This window comes from Pogonomyrmex barbatus, unplaced genomic scaffold (assembly GCF_055798465.1).
Source record: "Pogonomyrmex barbatus isolate J1 unplaced genomic scaffold, ASM5579846v1 scaffold1, whole genome shotgun sequence".
Classification (NCBI taxonomy): domain Eukaryota; kingdom Metazoa; phylum Arthropoda; class Insecta; order Hymenoptera; family Formicidae; genus Pogonomyrmex; species Pogonomyrmex barbatus.
In genome coordinates this window covers 28,467,244-28,488,596 of record NW_028297098.1, presented here as the reverse complement: position 1 = coordinate 28,488,596, position 21,353 = coordinate 28,467,244, and the positions used below count along the sequence as shown (strand labels likewise).

General features: G+C 41.2%; 2 protein-coding genes across 8 annotated transcripts in view; one reads left to right on the top strand and one right to left on the bottom strand.

Annotated features, from left to right (window-relative positions):
- vermilion (Tryptophan 2,3-dioxygenase vermilion) overlaps positions 1 to 21,353 on the top strand; it is a 236,349-nt gene that overhangs the window by 125,086 nt on the left and 89,910 nt on the right. The gene's annotated exons all lie outside the window — the stretch shown is intronic.
- Mdr49 (Multi drug resistance 49) overlaps positions 535 to 21,353 on the bottom strand; it is a 53,813-nt gene continuing 32,994 nt past the window's right edge. For 5 of the 7 annotated variants that reach the window (XM_011648580.3, XM_089084820.1, XM_089084825.1 and 2 more), the window contains 14 exons: positions 20,248 to 20,380; positions 18,287 to 18,356; positions 17,597 to 17,687; positions 16,201 to 16,397; positions 15,770 to 16,018; positions 14,348 to 14,761; positions 13,483 to 13,906; positions 12,136 to 12,339; positions 10,252 to 10,603; positions 9,937 to 10,170; positions 8,839 to 9,788; positions 6,970 to 7,371; positions 6,415 to 6,561; positions 535 to 3,729 (listed from right to left, as the gene is read on the bottom strand). In XM_011648580.3, the coding sequence (XP_011646882.2) occupies positions 3,526 to 3,729; positions 6,415 to 6,561; positions 6,970 to 7,371; positions 8,839 to 9,788; positions 9,937 to 10,170; positions 10,252 to 10,603; positions 12,136 to 12,339; positions 13,483 to 13,906; positions 14,348 to 14,761; positions 15,770 to 16,018; positions 16,201 to 16,397; positions 17,597 to 17,687; positions 18,287 to 18,356; positions 20,248 to 20,359 (4,050 nt within the window). In that variant the 5' untranslated portion in view covers positions 20,360 to 20,380 and the 3' untranslated portion in view covers positions 535 to 3,525. The remainder of the gene's footprint in view (positions 3,730 to 6,414; positions 6,562 to 6,969; positions 7,372 to 8,838; positions 9,789 to 9,936; positions 10,171 to 10,251; positions 10,604 to 12,135; positions 12,340 to 13,482; positions 13,907 to 14,347; positions 14,762 to 15,769; positions 16,019 to 16,200; positions 16,398 to 17,596; positions 17,688 to 18,286; positions 18,357 to 20,247; positions 20,381 to 21,353) is intronic. The other 2 variants (XM_089084846.1, XM_011648584.3) reach the window with 1 other exon arrangement.

Genomic DNA, 21,353 nt, shown 5'->3' with positions numbered 1-21,353 from the left:
ACGATGATGAGGATAATATAAATAAAATTGTGATAAAAATAGATGTACTTATGACGAGACGGGAATGGGAGACGACGAGATAAAGACGTGCCTTTCTTGTCTCGTAATATAAATTACGCTTAAAAGTATATATATATATATATATATATATATATATATATATATATACGAATATAAAAAGGTGATTGCCTCTCGAGGCGAACAGCGCTACTTAAGATCGATCCCATCCGATAATTTAGCTTATCAAAAAATTATTATTCAATTGTTAGAAGCTCTTACAGCTTCTCAAGTTTTAAACGTTCTCGTAATTAGATTTTCCGTCAAATTTTTCCCAAGAAGAAGTCGACCCCAAGTTCATCGCGGAATTATGAAGGATGAGCCAATATGCCTGAAACGTTCTTTATAAACGTCATCTCCATCTGATTAATTAATTCTTTCGCGAACAATAATGCAGAGCAGAATGTCGGGGAAAAAAACGACATCAGGGAAGGGAAGAAAGAAACTGTAATTAGATCGCGTTCTTCTCGCGATCTCTTTCTCCGTTTTATAGCTTCCTTTATTATTACGCTACAATAATATTTCTCTCTTATAACAAAAATTTTAATACCTCATCCTGATATCATCTGCAAGTGCGCATAACCGTTTGATATGCACGTTTGATCCTTTGTATAAATCACACTAATTTTCGGATTCTAGCATTTTTTTATATGTCTGAATCGAGGTAGTTTATCCTATTCTCTTATTATAATTAATTATAAGATCTTTTAAATTCTTAAATTATGATGGTCGCAGCCTTAATCTTAAATAGCCATTCGTGATTTAATCAGAAATTAAAAGAGTTATAAAATTACACTGTTTCCTTCGATGTTGTTCACTGTTATTAAATATATAAATATAATTATATTCATTTTATGTAATTATTTACTTCGTCAATGTGAATTTAAATCGATCTCAATCGATTTAAATCTATTTGTAACTTTCTATGTAAATGTGTAAATGCTTTAAGAAAATAGTTAAAATTGTTTTAAATAGATACGGACTTCACGAAAACTCTTCTGAAGCAAAGATTAATCTTTATTTTTTATACGTGCGATTAGCAGTCGTTTATTTGTTTGGTTGTATCTCGATTAGCAGGGATCGCTCTTTTATCGTTTCGTCAGGACATGCTTGCATAGTTTTATCTCTCTAATGGATTGCGACCATGTCCGTGATACGGCAGCTCGCTTAAACCAAAGGACGCAAATTCTGAAAAATTGTCTCGGATCTTTTTACACGCACTTCTCTCGTTCTCGTCGAGCGTACGTCATCGCTAAATCCGATAAATCTTCGCGCTGGCTCGCGAGTCTCGTTATTAAGGCCTAAAAAGAAAAGGCATCGGGTATCGGGAGGGAATGTAATCGCGAGATGACTCGGCTGCGACGTGTAAATTTATAATTTATTTTATGGCATAACCGCCGCACGAATCGCTGATTGTTTCACAATTATCGATTTTCGTTTCGCGCGAAGAAAGCCGTTTTCGTATGGGGGAAACCGGATATTTACGCGCCGGAGTCGCGTCTCCTCTCGTAAATATATATGATTTCCTATTTCATTTTATTTATTCGTACGTTATACGTATATCGTACACATGACTGTTATTACGGTGATAAATTTTACCCATACACGAGCGCCGCTTTACATAATTTCTTTCGATCGAATTCAGCACATGCTCGCAGACACGTATATTTTCCGGCGAAAAAGAGTATTTCCTCCCTCCGAGGATACCGCCAAACAAACACGCCTCCCTTGCACGCATCCCTTATCGCCCTCGTCGCCGTCACTTTATCATCTTTCTTTCACCTTTCCGTCAGGTGAGTCCGCTAGACTAACATGTAGTCTCTAAACGAGCGATAAAAGGGCGACGACAATTTATTATGTCCTTCCGCGGATTTTGTATATTCGACGTTTCGCCCCTTGGGTGAATTCACTGTATTTTACGAGTATCCGAATGAGAAGGGAATTTTTTTTCTCTTCCTCGCGAGGGAATAAAAATGAACATCTGAATTTTTCAGGTAAAAGAGAAAAAATGAAGAAACGCGCGGGTGATGGAGGTGGGAGGGGGAGAGGGGTTGCGGGTGGAGTGTGTATTATTCTTGGAGAAATACTTATACATTTTTCATGCTACGTCGTTTAAAGCCACGACACTGTCGAAATTACGATGATGACGGCGACGGAGGACATTCTTTTATATATATATATATACGTCACGCCTTTACAGCCTTGAACACCTGTCACCATTTGCACGCCTTGTTACACGAGTTACGTTCCGCAAACTGATCGATTCAGTTATTCGCCGTCTGTTCAATCTAGCGAGACACGAGAAGGGCGTAGATCAATAACATTAATTACGCTAATTGCATTCTATTCAGACCAACGCACCGATCTTTCGACTGACGGAACAAAGCAACAGATCGTAGATGATGATCTGTCGGAACTGTAATGTTAGCGGTACAGAAAAGGTATTTACTTATATTTCTTTTTTATCCTTTTTCTTATGAGAAGAAGGACAATCAAATTTCCTAGCACTCGTCACGAGATACGATGGCTCTCATAAAGATCGCGGGAAGTTTGCGCTTCGTGTGTGAAGAAATATGACCCGAGAAAACGCTACGGAGGAAAGTCGACGCATACGAATAACGGCGGGGGTAGAGGGACAGTAAAGTCTATTACATCGCCTGCCATTATGGATAACGTTTCGTCGCTTAGAAGGATGGATCGTTACGTGAGTGAGCGAGATACGATGCCTAATGAAGTAACGTGGCCGCCAGGAGAAGTAGCATGCATGCCCTCCGATAAAAAGGTCTTTAACGGAGGGCTTAAGTCTAACAGCCGTAGCAAATAATTTGTATTAAATTATTAAGAGGAAATAGACGAGTTGAACAGTCGAGATAGAATAAAAAAGATAATTTTGTAAAAAGATTAAGATCCTACTAATTTATTAATACTCGTGTAAAAAAAAAATAAAATGATCAGTGATAGTCTCGATAGAGTTTTGCAATCAATTGTCTCACTGATTGAAAACCAAATCCAACAATTTAAAAAAAAAGAAACGAATATTGATAAGATTTCAAAGTTTTATTTGCGAGAGTCAGATTTCCGTCGAAAATACGTTGCTCGATTCTCGATCAGTAATTTTAAATCACGGTGCTGTGTGTCGTCACGTTCATAAAATCGACACGTAGGATGGATCATTGGCTGCTTCACGAGAGCAAACCTACAAAATCCATCTTCCGTTTTGGCGGCTTTCCGTTCCTTTGGACATTGTTTGTGTTCCTTGATGTCTTGCGGTCCGCGAATCTTTCGACGATGGCGATCACGGCCGTTCGAGTTCCGCTCTGTGGACTCTTCGCGTTCGTTCCGTTCTTATTCGTTTTTCACATCGTCTCCGAATCGGTTTCACATCTCCAAGACGCTCGATCCACCATCACGGCTGAGTCGCGCGAAGAAGGAAAAAGCGAAGAAATCCGACGCCGTGTCGCTCTTCTACTATTGTATAGAGGACTCTTGGAGAGTGTGTAAGTGAGCGTAAAGACCATCAGCCGCCATTAGGTCGTCGTGGGTGCCCATCTCGGCCACGGTGCCCCGATCGAGCACGCAGATCACGTTGGCGTTTCTTATGGTTGCCAGACGGTGGGCTATGGTGATACACGTTCTGCCCTGCATGGCCTTGTCTAGGGCCGCCTGCACGACCTGCACGCAGAAAATATCGGTTAATGTGATAGGTATTCTTCGGAAACACGTTGTGAGCGCGCGACAACAGCGAGAATGCAAACGTGAAACGATCGTTAAGTTGACTCCTGTTTTATCGAATTTTTTTTTTACCGAATTTTCAACGAAGATTTCGTACGCCTTGGATATTTTATTTGAAAATTGTTCGCATAATTGAAAAATGCTTTATTTCAATATAGATTTTTATGCAATTTTGAATTAAAATATGACTTAAGAATTAATCATCCGCGTTGGAATAATCCGCCAATGGGCAATATACTGACTTTTTCATTATATCATTTCGCTAAGCCACAATTACAAGCGGAAAATTGTTATTTTTTTTTTTTTTACGCAATGTGATTTGTATACTTAACAAAATAAAAAATTATTCGAAGCCAACGTAATTCATTTATAAAATAGTACGGTATAAATTTTAACTTAAACATTCAGTATCGCGCGTTGCATATGTATGACATCGATCCATTACGCGAGGCGGGGGCGTGCCACGTAGTAGCACGGGAAGTGTTAAAAACAAATTAACATTAATAATACAACGCTGCGCGTGTGTTCCTTGCGTTTCCCGGGATATAAATTATTCAGCACATCTTCCAAAACTAATTTCGTAAACGCGGAGCAATTAACGCGAGCGGCCGTGTTAACGTGGAACACGCAGTTTAAATCGGGGAAGCGATTCGGGACTCGGCGTGCTTTAGCGGGGCTAATCGAACGTAAGCATTTTCCCGCTTTCGTTTCACCGATACCGGCGACAAAAGGAGGGATGGGCGCCGTTGGGATTGTATTCCGAGAGAGAGAGAGAGTCGGCGCGGAAACAATATTGCCGCGAAATTCATTTGGCCGCGACGAGCCGTTTCCTGATCGGGACGGGGAGGGGGTGCAACAACCGCTTGCTCGTAAAGCCAAGCATTTCCGATTGTTAGCGCCGATAATACCGACAATGGCGTTGCAGCCAGTTCATCCGGTAATTCGACAGATCGACAGAGAGAGAGAGAGAAGGAGAAAGCGTGAGGAAAAGAGAGAGGGGACCACGGGAAAGGGGAAGAGGGGAAGGGGGAGAGTGTATGAAAAAAATGATGTGTCCGTATCGAGATTTGCCGGGTTGTTTGACTGATTATAGCGGTATTTTTTTTAACGGAATTGCTTTACGCACGGAAATGGAAAGATGTAATTGCGCGGCTATGCAATTTGCGCCATCCCGCGGGCAGAGGGTTGATCCGCGCGAGTGTCAGCGGGATTTTAATCGAACATGCCGGAATTATCATACAAAATGCGTGTCGCGTATAGAACTACGCGTAATATGCGCGACCGCGGGCTTTATTTCCTCACGCGCACTTTGGCTCACTCTTTTTACCTGTATTTTTTATCTAAATCCACCTGGGTCTCGTTAATATTCATCGGCGCGTCCGCGCTCGGTTCCGCGCGATAGTTTAGATCGTCCGCGCAGTCGATGGTCCGCGTTTGCGGTGGATATCATATAAATACTCAGATATTTATTATCCAACCCCGCCGACTATCGCGCCCGTTATTGCTTATCGGAAATAGTTCCGTTTGCAACATAGTTCCGCGGTATTTACTCGGTATTATGCGCGTTTGTTTCAATAGACGCCCCTTTTGATTAAAAATGCGAAACAACTCGCTCAAATCACTACATATACGAGAAATTAATTCAATCATCATTACGAAATTTTTCATTTCTCCAATCCTGCGTGATTAATTTTCCAAATATCTTGCAGCTTACATTTGTGTAAAAATAACTCTTGAAATTTAGATTTTTTTTTTTTTTTTTAATAACCCGTCTATTTTAGTCGTATTTTTCGCGTGACGTTTTTCTTTTTTATTTCTCCGTATGAATACACTTGCCTCGTACAAAGAAAAGGAGAGCAGCGTAGCAAAAATGGATTGACCTAAAAACTTGATGCTAGCTTAATGCAATCCACGAGCGTAATAAAAAAGAAAAGTACCGCGTGTAAATCATCTTCCTGTCGACTGAAACGGCGAAATCTCGCGCGACTATATTATAGACGTCCTTAACGATTATGGCAACTGTTATGAAGTATGCGATTCCGCCGACGGAAATCGTGAAGGAAACCCAGGAACGACGCCCGAGGGAGACGTGTGGGCGGAATAAACCGTCTCTTTCACTTTCGACGACCATTAACTCGATTACCCGTCGCCTGTCGGCTTTTCATGAGAACGATAACGGCGGTGTTCCTTTGATTTTCAATCTTGGACTTCCAATTTTCGTTGTGTCGATCTCATCATCGGCGAGTTGCAGCGTGATCTCGTGCCGAGACGCAATCTCGGGAATTATGGTACACCGTTAATTGAGAAATCGTACACGCTACACCGAGCAAAAAGCGAAAGTTGAGCACATCCGGATGGAGATCGTTCCACTTCGCAGATCTCGCAGATGACGCTTTGTTCACAATAATAAACGATTTCCTGCAGATGTTGCATAACGAACGCGATGGACGCGTTTTATTCTAAAGACGGTCGCGTGCACGTTTTTATTTTATATTTCTTAGATAATATGCCATTTGGAAAAAGAGGAAAAAAAAAGGAAAACCTATTATCCGATGTTGAGCTAAAGAAAGGAAAATTATTTGCAAATAATTTTTTCTTTGAAAAAAATAGCGTGACAGTTCTTACCTGCTCGCTGTGCGTATCGAGGGCTGATGTTGCTTCGTCCAATAGCAAAACTCGAGGATTTCTCAATAGCGCACGTGCAATTGCTATCCGTTGTTTCTGTCCGCCGCTTAGTTGGGTACCCTTGGATCCTAATTTGGTATCATAACCCTAAGCAAAGTAAAAATAGAATTATATTTATCTATGCGTGCATAAGAGAAATAGAGAGACAGAGAGAATTGTAGAATATTAATAACAATTAATAATATAATTACAAAATATTAACGTATTTATCTTCTCATAGCTTTCATATTTTATTTATAATTTTTTAAAACAATTATAACTTTTTAAATACTATTTAAAATCAATTATGACGTATAATTATATTTACATACAACAGCAGGGCGAAATCCCTTGACGGCGTGCGATGTTAGTGCGTTTATTAAATTTAATATTTTAATATTTTAATACTCGCATGTTAATAGTATGAAAGGCTTTTTGTTCCCCCCCGTTTTTTTTTCACCATAATCTCCGAGCTTTTCGCTGCGTATAGCACAATAGTGACGGGAACGAACTAACCAATGGCAACGATGTGACAAAGTTGTGTATATTCGACATCTTGGCGGCCTCGATGATCTCGTCCATGGACGCTTGTCGGCTGTTGTCGCCATAAGCGATGTTCTCTGCGATCGTTCTGTCAAAGAGGACAGGTTCTTGCCCGACGACGCCGAGCTGTGATCTGAGTGTGGCAAGCGAAACCGAGGCGATGTCACGCCGATCCAATGTCACGGTGCCGGAGATGGGATCGTAGAGCCGCTGCAGCAACTGGATGCAAGTCGACTTGCCGCAACCGCTCTGGCCTACAAGAGCCACCATCTGACCCGGCTTCACGATTAGATTCAGCCCTTTGAGTACCGACATCTCCGGCCGCGTCGGGTAATGGAAGTTGATCTTCGAGAATTGTATCAAGCCATTCGCCTTCTGCGCGAGGCAAAAACACAAAGCGACTCGTTAGTCGAGAGAAAATTGGAGATTCGTGTTAATCCTGTAATTTACGCGCCATTTGCCTTTCGCGATAAGTCCCGCGATACGAAAAGAGCGAAGAAAGAGAGGGAAGAAGTTCATTTCATCTCTTCTTTCTTTTCTTCTCTTTTCTCAGAATAGAAATCGTGAAGGGACATTATTGCAATGGCAATGATCGTGTGGATTATGATTTGGAGACACTTAAAGCGCGAGTACTACGCTCCATTTAATTTATGCCAAGTATTCTCAAATATCAAGTGTTGGCTCCCGGCGAAATCAGTTCCGCGTTTTCGCGAGTGTAATTAATGAGACGCCGCTCGGAGCGGTGCTATCAAACGGTTGTAAATTTCTAGCGGATATTATACCGTTTACAGAGACACGTCGACTCGCGCTCGCGCTCGCTCTGCAAACACGATTCACCGCAAACGAAACAGAAAAACCGCGTTCTGATGCGAAGATTAAACATGCATCCGGCAATCAGTGACATTTACGGCAAGGCGTCGCGGTAATCATCGGATTAATTTGCGCGTCCGCTACGTGCATTTCATAAACCATCAAAACCGTTTGCAACTCGTGTGTAGATTATAGAACGTGATTACGTAAGCAGTTTATCGAGTGCATTATAAATTATACGACCCGTTAGAAATCCCGTTAATAATTCCCATTAATAATTCGTTAGATAATAGGGTACTTAGTACGTAATACATGACAAATCTTACATAATTTTGACTTTGTTTTCTCCAACGAGATAATAATAAAGCACTTTTACATAGAAAAAGCGATACAAAAAGATGTACCGCTGCTAATTATTTCATTAACTTGAAATTATTTTTAAGTTTATATAAAACGGAATATTTTTCTTTTTTATATATAAAGTACCTTTGCTCTTAATTTATTTAATTTAATTAGTTTAATTTAGTTGAGGATTTATTTACTTAATTTACTAGAGAAATTATTCGACAATAAAATACAAGGATCGTTAGTGTCCAATAACAATTCGTCGGTTTCGTGCGTTAAAACAAATCACCAAGGCTAATAATTTTACGATTCAGTAGCCAATTTAAATACTGTGTTTAATGTCATGCAAATTTCGATTAACTTTGTAAAAGACTAATTAAAAATTAAAACTAGTTACATACATATCTACCTTCGTTTTATCGTTTTACGTTCTTTTGGCTAAATTCCTATTTATCTTGGATGAAAATTTAATTTCATGTCTTATCTTCCGTTCATTATTATTCAACATTAAACATGCGGTTTAAAGGCAGTTGCGATTTGAATTTCGCAAATATTATTTATTTAATGACCGCCACTAAATATATACACATAACGGAGGGAAATGCAATGCCCAAAACACACGCTGTATGCTGACGGCTTATATATATAAAACCGAGTTTACACTGTAATATATCAAAGTGAGCTCACCCAGTCTGAATCCTTTCCCTCTGATCCTGGCGGTGAGGTGATTTCCGGCACTCTGTCGAGCAGCTTGAAGATCCTGCCGGCCGAGATCTTGGCCGTGTTGAAGTTCGGTGCAAAGGCGAGTGCCTGTCCGAGCATCCACGAGCCGAAGATCAATGCTTCCGATACTTTTATGACTTTTTCGTAAGCCAGGCCCTCTTGGGACACTAAGTAACCGCCGTAAAAGAGACTTATGGCATAACCGAATATCGGTGCCGTTTGTCCGCACGAATATACAATGCCCCTTAGTCTGCTTTTTACTTTATTCGCTTTAGCAACGTGGTCCAGCTCCGTGCAATATTTCTGATAGAAGACCTCCTCCTTGGTGAGACTGGCGACCGTGCGTATGTGAGTTATCGCCTCGACGGCTACCCGGGTGGCCGACTCCATCTTTTTCTTTTCCCGCATACCTATGCCGCCCATAACTCGCGCTTCCAAGATTATCGCGCCGAGCACCAGCGGGATCGATACTATCGAGACCAGGGTCATCTTCCATGTGTAAGACAGGGATATGCTGATTCCGATGACGAGAGTCGAAAACGCTTGGAGCATCGAACCGACGCGAGTTCCAGTTGCACCCTGGACCGCCGCAGCATCAGAAGCCAGCCTCGCGCAGAGCGCGCCTACGCTGTTAGAATCCTCGTCGTACCAGCCCATGTCTTGTTTCAGCATCGTGGCGAACGTCATCTTTCTTATTCGCGTCGTCATACGTACACCGGCCAGGCCGAACATGTGCATCTGCAGAAAAGTGCTGATACCCGTGATTATGCCAATGATGATGAAAAGTATCGAGATGAGAACGGTCAGCCTCATGACCTCCTCGGGATCCGGAAGATTCAGAATTCTATAGATTTCACCGAACAGTACGGCAAAGGCTGGGAAGGAAGCGCCCACCGTCGTTGCCGCGATACTTCCTAAAAGAAGAAATTATATAAAATGTGAATTATTTTTTTTATCAATGTGAACACTGTTTGATTCTTTTTGCACTTTAAATCTGAGCCGTTAACAAATTTTATCACTAACACGCTATTATATCATTGCTCTTGCTTAGTTAGAAATTACCGATTATATTTAATAGCCATTCCGGTTTATTCAAACCGAAAATCCTTGTCATGGGCGCGTCGTAAGGTTTCTCGTGTTCCTCCAATTCGATCTCGCCATCCGAGGATTCAGATCTCGCGAGCGAAAGTCGATGGGAATGCGCGGATAACGTTGAGAATTGTTTGTTCAGCGGCGGTTTCGCCTTCGCTATCGGGCTTGACAGCGCGGCCTTGGCAGCAGCCCTCGTGGCTTTATCTAATAGCGAATGTGAAAAATTAATTGTGTACTTATGGAAAAAAACATCGATACAAACTTTGCTCCCGAGCGAAAGCGCACCTTTAGCTGCGGCCTCCACATGGGCGGCATGCAATCCGTAATAATGTTTTTTAAGTGCCATCAGTTCCTCGTGAGTTCCTTGCTCGACGACGACTCCGTCCTTAATAAACACGATTCTGTCGACATTGGTAATCGTAGAGAGTCTGTGGCTGACTATAATCGTCGTTCTTCCCTTCGCTGCCGCGTCGAGAGCTCTTTGCACCGTCGCCTCGCTGTGAACATCCAATGCAGACGTCGCCTCGTCCAACAAAAGTATCGCCGGATTCCTCGCTAACGCACGTGCGATGGCGATCCTCTGCTTTTGTCCACCTGACATCTGAGAGCCTCTTTCGCCCACAGGACTGTCGTATCCCTAAATCCACAAACCGGCCATTTCATTCTCCCGATCGTCGTGCGCGAGTTGACATTAGAACGAATGCGACACCGTAGAGCGTATTTAAAAAAAAAAAAAAAAAAAAGAAAATATTTTCGGGACCAAGAAAAATTCTCCCAAATTGACTATTATTAGCATGCACATTTTTCTTAAATTTTTAAGAAAGATTTTTACGAACACGATACAACGTCGTAAATTTTTGCCGGTTTTATTCTTTTTTCATCTAGCGTAATATTTTTTTTTTTATTTAAACTTACAGGACTTACGCTTTTCGCGCTCACAGTTATGGTGATATTGGTGCCATCAATCGCCCGGGGACAGCTTTCGAGCGATTTGTGGTTCGAAATAACGATTATTTAATCAAAGGCAAAACAACATGTCACATCTGGGTGGTGCATAGGCGACCGTCGTTTAATAAATTCGCAAGCTGCGACACGTTCGCTGATAGCAGCGTTTCACAGATCGTGAAGTTCTTCCCCCAAGCTGTCGAATCTAACAAAAAGCGCTAGGAGCTTCCCGTTAACGGATTTCCACCGAGCAAATGTCGATCAAATCCAATTTACACTCAACGCGATTTAATAGATTTGATGCAGTTCTGAAATATTATTTCGGTATTACCGAAATGTAGGCGACTAATCACGACTCCGATGAACTCGCAACGAGGCGTTCGTGCAGATTTTCCGTTTTTCCGGCGGAAGCTGCACGATTAAACAGCGGCGCGTGTGTATGAACGTAACGGGATAAATCCTAAATGTGTGCAAACGCGCGGAGCGCGGGCAGCGATCCAATGGGACCGTCGCGAGTATCGAATTCACCTACCGATAATCCGCTAATAAACGCCTAATCGTTGACACAGGCGTAATCTCGGATAATGTTATTTGCACCGTGCATGGTTTAACACGCGTGTTTTATCGCCTGTTTGCACGCGTACTGCCCGGCACACCTGAGACTATTGTTAACACATCGCAACGCGCACTCGATGACAACGGTTACTTTCAGTCCGGGAATTATTCAGGAAAATTACGTCAGCTCTTTCGTCAATTGCTAATTTAATTATATGCTCATAGAAATTTCAAAACTCACCTAACGAGATTAGACTTCGTCGGCTGGCAAAACAACGCGGCTTTTCACGACGATAAATTTCTACGGGCGATGAAAGGATGAAAAGATTTTTAATATTTTTCATGACTTATCATATTATGCGTGATTCTAAATAATATCGATCTTTCCTGACGATTACGTTTGTTCTGCGTTTGTTCGGTTTTAATATACCCCGAGCAAACGCGCTGAAGCTTTTGAAGGGAGAATGGAAGACAATGTCGACGGGTACAATATCTTCGTTGGCTTTTCAGTCGGGTGACAAGCCCGACGTATCCGCCGGCTCTGTGACTTCCCGATGAAACTGGCTGAATCAATCGAACCTCACGCCGAAGCCACGACCAAAAGGAAGCTATAATTCCGTACGGGCAAAGGGCGCGGCTGGAATACGAGAAAAGGGCGGCGATGCTCACCTCCGGCAGTTTGCTGATGAAGTCGTGAGCGTTCGCTTCCTTCGCGGCTTTGATCATCTCCTCTTCGGTAATGCTGTCATTTCCGTAGCGGATGTTCTCGCGTATCGTTGTGTCAAAGAGCACCGGCTCCTGACCGACCACGCCGATGTGCGAGCGCAGCCAGTGAACGTTCAGTGTCGACACGTCGACTCCGTCGAGGAGGACCTGCACGGGAAAAATACGGGAATTCTTGGAAATTGTCCTCTCCTTCACATATGCACCGTGTTAAAATGCTAAACAGTACGAGAATCGACAGTCGAGTGACGACGCGGAAGAAATTCCATTTGTATGAAAGCAGACGCTGCCGTTAATTGTGTAATTTCTAAGCGAATAATTCTATCTTTTTTAATGCGAAGGGAAAAATTAGCGGTTACAGCTGTTACGTGTAATAGATAGTTACTATGTGTTTCTAAAAAAAAATAAAATGTGACTCGGAAATGATCCATGAGAATGCATTAAGTTGCATAACATTTTAATATTATACGTAACTAAAAGTGAACTTCTAGTTGGTAACTTTATCGAACACACAAGCGTGATATATTCGTTGGGTAAAACGTGGTAAAAAGCTGCAGGGTATAAAACATAAAATGTTTATTACACGCGGGATGTCGCATTACTGTATGCGGAACTACTTTGACGTCGTATAAAAATCGCGCCGCGTTAATAATAACATCGCGATGACGTTCTCTATCGCGCGACGGAGATGTCGATCGTGCGGCAAAAACCTAGCGACATCGATTGTCTCATACGTGTGAAAACGCGACGCAGAGAGAGTTTTCATCGCGAATTTTCCGCGAGTTTTCACCGCTGTGAAAACATAAACAGAGAAAGTGAGCCAACACCGAGCGGTAAGATAACGCTCGAAGACGACGTTCGACGGCTCTATGGAAAATTATGGAAAATATAATACGGGAATGACGGCTATAAAACAATTATTTTCTGAATAACGCCAAGTAAATTACCGCAGCGCAACGCCATTTATTCAGTGTCACTGTAATTTCGCGAGGGATAAAAACGTCACTCGGACATTTATGGCGCTATATGTGCGGTTATTAACTTTGTTCCCGCACGTAACAACGCCCGTCACGGCGCTGCGCGGTCTCTACGCTTTTGCCATTAAAGACTCGTAAACTGGTTTACAGTAAGTCCACTGCATAAACAAAAAATATAAAATGCAATATCCCAAATTTTTATGTGCCTAAAATAACACGTCCCTCGTACTGCACACCGATAATTCTAACGGAGCGACGAGTCCACTTTCTGGTGCGAGGAAAAAAAATTCAGCGATTGAAAAAATTCGTCACTAACCTGTCCATCTTGAGGATCGTAGAGTCTTTGAATCAACTGTAAACACGTGGATTTTCCGCAGCCGGATCCGCCTACAAGCGCCACTGTTTCACCGCGATTGATCTTTAAATTCAACGATTCGAGCACCTGGATATCCTTTCTCGCCGGGTAACTAAACGCGACGTTTTTGAACTCGATCTCGCCATTGACGGAGTCTAGACGTCGGCCCTCCTTGCTGAGGCTATCGATCGTCGGCACGCGATCGAGAACATTGAAAATCGCAGTCGCCGAACCTCTCGCCATCGCGAAAGCCTCAAAATGCGGAGAGCAAAGACCCATGTTTTGCGCACCTGACAAAACGCCGAAGAACACGATAACGAGTACCGCTGGCGTGTACTCTCTCACTTCTTTCGGGCGGTCGTCCAGAATTAATTGCACGCCGTACCTGTGAAGAGAGAATCCGTTTTTTACTGAAACGCGACACGTCCTCGACGCTAGCTTTTTTCGTCGAAGCATGTAAAAAGCAATCGCGCTCTTTCAAAATGTAAATATCCAATAATCCATGTGTAGCTTTTATAGTTTTTATTGACAGTTGATAATTACTTCATACTTTGTATTGTTAAATATGAGAAATCACTACAATCCGAAACGAAATAATGACAGATAATAACGTCAGAATAATCAAACTTTAATACAGCTCACTGAGCGAAGATAGAATTATTATATATCTTATCTTAAACTGAATTTTCATTTACGACGAGCGTGATACGCGTTGATACTTCATCTAAATTTAGTTATCCAATTTTTAAAAGATAGCTACATCTGCACAAATTTGTTTAAATAATCGCACGCGCGCCACGTGACTTTCCGCGATAAAATGCCATACCAGAATGCCAACGCGTAGCTGAGATAAATGATGAGCCACATGACACCTCCGCCGATCCCGGACCACATCCCTCTTCTAATGCCAGTTTTTTCCGCGGGCACGAGTTTTTCCGAATATCTCTCCACCTCTTTCTGTTCGCCATTAAATGCAACCACAGTCCTGATGGCGGCGAGAACCTCCTCGGCGACGCTACCAGCTTGACCGTAAGCCGCTAGTTCCAAAGCTGAGAGAGAACTCTGCACCTTAGCCACTATGGCCGTGGCGATGATTATAATTGGTGCGCAACTTAGCACCACCAGGGTCAATTTCCAGCCGTATACAAACGAGATGATGATGGAAGCGAAAAACGAAGTCATCAAATACGTGAAAATGGCTAGCTTCTCCCCTATGCCGTCCTTCATCTTCTCCAAATCACTGTCAAAGCAGGCGATTAGTATTATCATTTTTTTCGCTGTAGATTGACGCTGAGTAAATAGCTGAGTAAAATCATAAATCCTTTGATTTTTCTTTATACGACTTCATTTCGATTTAATAATATCAGTTTCTATATAATCAAAATCAGATCCTAAGGTTTAGGCTTAAAGTCAAGCACGTGTTCGAAGTTTTAAAACCGAGTTTTAATCAAGATCGACGTTTATCGTCTGTTAACGTTATCGCTATCTTATATTTTTTTCAGCACATCTGGCAAGATTAAACATCTTTATGTAACGATAGCTATTGCCAGACAATCGATAGCTTGATCGGCCATTTCTATATATTCTTTAGATAGCAAAATGCTGAATGACACTGCATCATGCTTGTTTACAAGTCTTAACGATACATTATAGCGCAATGATTTATTCCTATCTTTATCGCAATATAAAAATATAAGGAATGACAGGGCGGAATAACGGAGAGCTGAAGATAAAAATTGACATGTGATTTAATAACTTAATAAGAATCGCTCATCTAATTACTATACAGTGTAATGCGAACGGAGGCAGAGACAGTGTGGGAACAGGCTTTTCGAGTTTCGAGCAAACGCCCACCTGTTGATGAACACACCGATTCTCGCCTCCTGAACTTTGCCCCTCGCTTCCCCGCGTTCGCGTCTCGCGTTTACATGGACGCTCTCGAAAATCGAAGGTACAACGTACTCCCTTTGACTACGCAGCGATGCGGGAAGATACGGAACGTTATGCTAAAATTATTTTGCGAAAACAAAGGAGATCGAATCTTGTTGATCTCGACTGGATCTTCGACTGACATCGAAAAAAGCCGTTTGTAAGATTTTGAGATATTAAAATTTTAAACTGCGAAAAAATTCGCAGTTTTTGTATATTTTTAACAGTATCTGTTATAAATAAGCGAATCGATCAATTTTTTTATCTCGTGGCCGAGAGATTCGTAATCTGCGTAATGACAAAGAAAAGAAAAACTCACTCGTTGATTCTGCTCGCAAAGTTCGTCGACGTGTTCGTGTCATACCACGCCATATCCTGCCTAAGGACTGCTTTCAGGAACATCTTGCGTATCCTGTTGATTTGTCTAGTGGCAGCCATATTAAGCAAGTCGACCATTATCGTGCTGAAAATGAACATAATCGCCGACAGTGTCGCGCAGGCCACGCCGAAGGCTACCGAGTCGTCATAGAGAGCGTCCATTTTCTCTTCGTAAGTTGCATTAGGGCCTCTGGAATAAATAACGCTCAGAGTAAAATATTCTGCCTGCGCGATTCGACATTCGAGGAACATCCATTTTGAATCGTCGCGCTGTAACATCTCTTCTTGTCGCGATCGTTATAAAATGTACGTCGTGTCCTCCAGAATTTTTAATTCTTAAAAATATATAGAGAGATGAAATATTTTACTTACAAAATCTTTCCACCTCCAAACCATGGCAATATGACGGTTGGTGTAGTCCAAGTACTATTCATGTTAGAGCGATCTGTTAAGAGCGTGGTGAATTCACCATACTCGATGATTGCAGCTGGAATGCCTAAGGCTACCAAGATCCCCATCAGTAAGCCTATGACGATCAGTATCAACTCGCCGCATGTCGCAAATCGAAACTGATAAGTTGAAAACGATTTACAACACAATTTTTTAATATCGTTTCATGCTTTATCGTCGCATTTTATAATTTATCAGTAATACAAGTGTATGATATTTATTAAGATATGCTTTCAAATTTGAGAAATAAATTGATAATTGTTGTAAGTTCGGTATTTTAATACTTGGCGATGTAAACATTTGTCTTGAATTTATATATTAATTATTAACAAAAAGGATTCTCGGTGTTATAATAATGGACAGCGCTGATTTTCACTTGCACTATTATTGCCCATCATTATTTATTAATTCAACAAAAAAAAAATATTTGATACTAAGATCCTGTCCGCCGATTAATGCTATTTATGATTTGATAATTTGTTGAGTTACGCGAGGGATTCTTTTTCCAAAAGTAAGCGCGTTTCCGAGTGATTCAGCGCGGCGAACTCGCGCGTTTTTGAATGATTCAGCAGCGGCGGATTCGCGCTTTCCGAGAGATTTAGCTTGCAAAATTAATACTCGACTAACCATGATTAACGAGCATGGCCAACGCAACTACTTCTACGCAAGAACAATCATAATTGATCGAAAAACGTATTCGAATTTATGGTCGTCGTGAAAAATATCGTTCGGGATTTAATTCCCGGGCGTGCAAGAGGTCCTCACGGTCTATTAAGTGGGAATTATAACGCGGAAAATTATACAAATGTATCCCGGCAATGAGTCATTAACTGTCGTTTATCACGGAGAACGTGCCATTTGTCATTGTCGCTCATTCAAAAGATGCTCCACAGTCGGCGCGATCGAGAGAAAAGTAACATTCTTAACGGTTTCACTCCGGCGGATCACTTCACCCCGGAATATGTGTTCCATTTCGTTTATAGCGCGACGTTGTAGAAAAAGTACACGTACGGGGTGTGCTAAATCTCCGTTCGCGTACGCTTCACTCGTCGCGCGGACTTAGAGACTCTGTCGTACGAGAAATATCGACACGTTGATGAGTTCTCCAGTTATAAAGCGATTGACAAAATTGATGGAAAAGCCGTTTCGGCTTTCGATAAAAAAAAAAAAAAATCTAAGAAAGAAAGAATGAAGAACTATCGGGGACACCCCGTATATTCTCGATTCCTTAAATGTACCGGCTTCCGCCGCAGAGAGTGTCGCGCTTGAAATTCGCTCGAGGACACCCTCATAAATTATTCCAGCAGGGAAAACTCACCAGTTTGTAGTAAGGCACGGGTACCAGCGTTGGCGATTCTGAAGCTGGCTTATCCTCCGTCTCCTCGTTCGTTTGCGGTGGTGTAAATTCCCTGTGGATACAAAATGCAAGTCGATTATTAATCGAAAACCCCTTGATATTAAAAATCGTTTATTCAACGGATTAATCTGTCCTATGTGTATTATGCTCAGACAGCGAGCTTTGATTCGGAAAAGTGAATATACTATTTCAAATTTATCAGAAAAACACGAGATAGATTCTCGTCTAATTTCACTGAAGTTCATTGATGAAATAACAAGATTGGATTACATTTCTCGTAATATAAAAAGGGATTTGGAGAATCCGGATCGAGTGTTCCATAAGATTAGGAGGACACACCCCGCGGCCTCCGGAATTGCGTGCAGCCACGAAAAAAATAAAGCGATAAACGAGCGGCGCGATTACTTTTACGGGACGGTAAAAGGAATGAGAAGTTTCAGATGCCGGAAGCGTCCTCGTAAAAGCATGCGTTTGCCCTGTACGAAACAGTATACGGTTCGTAAAGGTTTTATGCGATTCTCCTCTGGCCGTCGAGACGTTAATAAGCCTTGGCATGCCTTGCCGCCCAACGATCCATTATTCGGTCTCTATATCCCACATATATTTATTTCTAGATATATACGTCACAATCTGTAACAAGCTCATTCGTACATTGCTTTGCCATTTTTCCGTAGCATGTATTCGGCTTCGTGTTTATCCTTCTCCTTGTCTTGCTGTGTGTCTGAAATGAGATATACAAGATACCATACACACAAAATCCACAGACACATTTAAATACAAAGCGTGCCACAAATCACCTCCGTTTATTCAAGCGAGATAACGTGACGTGATAATGAAATTAACGGAATGAATTACGGAAGTATTTTTATGCATTTGAAATCATATATCACTTGCATCACGATGCGATTGAGTTAGTACGCTTTTCGCTAAAAATTGATAATGCCATTAACACACATAATAATCTTAGTTATCTCGATCGCATTTTTAAAGATTATTATTGCCGTTCCAAGGGAATAATTCGACGAAGTCGTCGAAGAACATTTTCTCGGTTGGAAATCGTGAGTCTTTAGTCGAAGGATCTTCGTAAATCGGCAATTTAAAGATCAATGAGGATGCAGGAGACTCCTGGGTAATTCGAACGGGAGAGCGCAAAAACTAGCGGGATCCGCGAGAAGTTTCGACGTCGTCGTCGCAAAGCCCAGGAACCAGAAGAGTAGTCCTGGATGAGAGACTTTGGCGAAAGTCGACCGGCATCTCTCCGTGGGGGCTCCATTAGCGGCGTAATTGCTGTTAGAAACTTCCCCGACAAATCTACGATCGGCACGGAATATAGGAAGCTTTCCCACCTGAAGTAATAACAGCGTCGCGCATACTTGAAGACGACGTATTAGCGTTAGTGTATTTTCGCGCGAGATGAAGGACGGTTTGAAAACTGCGAAAATTTATTGCAGGAATTATTAGAAGTCTCTACGGAACGGAAGATGCACGACGTAGAGATGCACGTTCAAAAATATTTTTCGGCGCGTTTACGCAAACTATAAAATAATGTAATAAAATTGTTCGGGGTAAGATACGGACGATCTTTAATTGCAATTCTTAATTACAATTTTGGCCTCGAAGAGTAATTATTCCTATACTTTAGAGGATTCTATGTAACCGATCGCCTCTCAGAGAAACTTTCTTAGTCGCGACTCTCGCGAAAGTAAAGTACTAAAACGAATGCCAGTCCTCACTCGGAATTTCAAGAGTGAGACATTCAGTGCCTCTTAATACGTTTTCCTCGGAAGCTGCAGTTTAATTCAATAATTCGCAGCTCACTTTTATTATAGAAACTTAAATGGGATTCACTGAACTTGTATTCATTAAACATACCAGTCTATTTGAAAGTAGACAGCATCATTATTTTCAACAAAAACTTTCTTAAGGAAACGGTTTTCTAATTTTTGTATCATAAACAAAACTAATTGACTATTAATAAGAGTTTAAGTGTATTATTATCGATATAACAGAAAGTATAATATTTTAATTCACATTTTGAATGAATCTTAAGATTATGTAACATTTTTACAATTTCTTAGTAAAATAATTTATTTTATCCAGTGGCAATTAGTTGAATTATTTTTGTTTAAAAAATCTGAATGTTTCATATTTATATTTAAAAAATTATATAAAAGATATTCTCTTTTATAAACAAATATAACGATGTTAATTAATCACTCCATAATAATAATACTAATCGATAATAATCATAATCATTCAATCCGAAAACGCGAGATGTTTCGTGCAAGCTGGTGCAAACATTGAAGCAAACAATACACAAACTATTGTGTTAACTACAGTATTAAGAACTAATTATACCTTAAGCCATAACTTCCTTCAACTCAAACTTAATCACATTTGTGAATTGTTGAATTGTTTATCACATTGTGCAATATGGAATTAAGTAATATTCCTTTGAATTTCCAATTAATATATAATATTTATTCTTTTGCTATAATCACTTTTATAATCGATTATATCTTAATTCCATATCAAACAATGGGATGAAACGCGACAAGTAAAAAGTTGGCTTCTAAGCCAACAAATACGAACTGACGATAACAAATACTTACACCTCGAGAGGATTTTTTCCTGGCGGGGGGAGTGATTTGAGAGGGTCTCCATTTGAATATCCGGTGATCCCTCGCGGGGGTTCATCGACAACGGATAAATTCGCTGCGTCATTGTGCATTCTTACTTAAAGCCCTGCAATCAGAAAGAGAAACAAGAAACGATGAAATCATTCCGCAATGATTCAAACTTCTAACTGAGTCAGAACAAAAATCAAAATTGATTCTTAATTCGATTAATCTTTTTCTTTTATTTATTTTTTATTATATTCTCAATATTTTATCGTGTATTTAATCCAAATGTCGCGGACAAAGAGCGAAAATTCTCGTCGTTGAGAGATATCGAGCTCGAGAATGAAACGGTTTGCTCAAATTGAACTCGTTGCACGCAGTTAGTCCGCATGCCGTGACGCAAATAGTATGCCCCTATTTACTCTCGCCATTATCCACTATATCATATGTTTGCACGTTGGAAGTACCCCATAGTCTAAACAATGATTAGACATCGTGCTAGCCACGTTAATTAATCGATCGGCCGCTGCAAGCTGCATTAACATCAACAGTAGCGGCGAAATTCTACGTTCCACCCTATTAAAGAGTATCCCGTATCCCTTCCTTTCCCTCGTGGCGTGACCGCTCGTAAAAGGGGAAATGTCGATGCGTTTTTTCTCGATACGTCGAGTAAAACGAGACTTCATCTGATCAGGCCGACCGACGGCTTTTCCAATATGCAGTCGGGATATCATGTTCGCGCCGTTAAAGAGGACGATGAGATCGGCGAAAGGGAAACGAAATTTTAAGATTCGCCCGACTGATGCTTTTAAGAACGCGATGAAAAGCGACGGACGAATAAGACCTCGTTAGGCTAGTGAAAAAGCACCGACGAAGGGGGTTTCACACGACAGATCCGATCAACATCAGATTGCGACGATCGCACGAGTGCAAAATGTAGTCGAAAAAGTTCCATGAAATTATATAATCGGAGTTTTAACATTTTTGTTTTTCATATCTTTGTATCATTTGGGTGCTGCAAATATCGCTCTTTTGATGGATCACTTGGTGATCCAATTCCGTTTATTTGCCATGGCCAGATGGCCATTATCATGGCC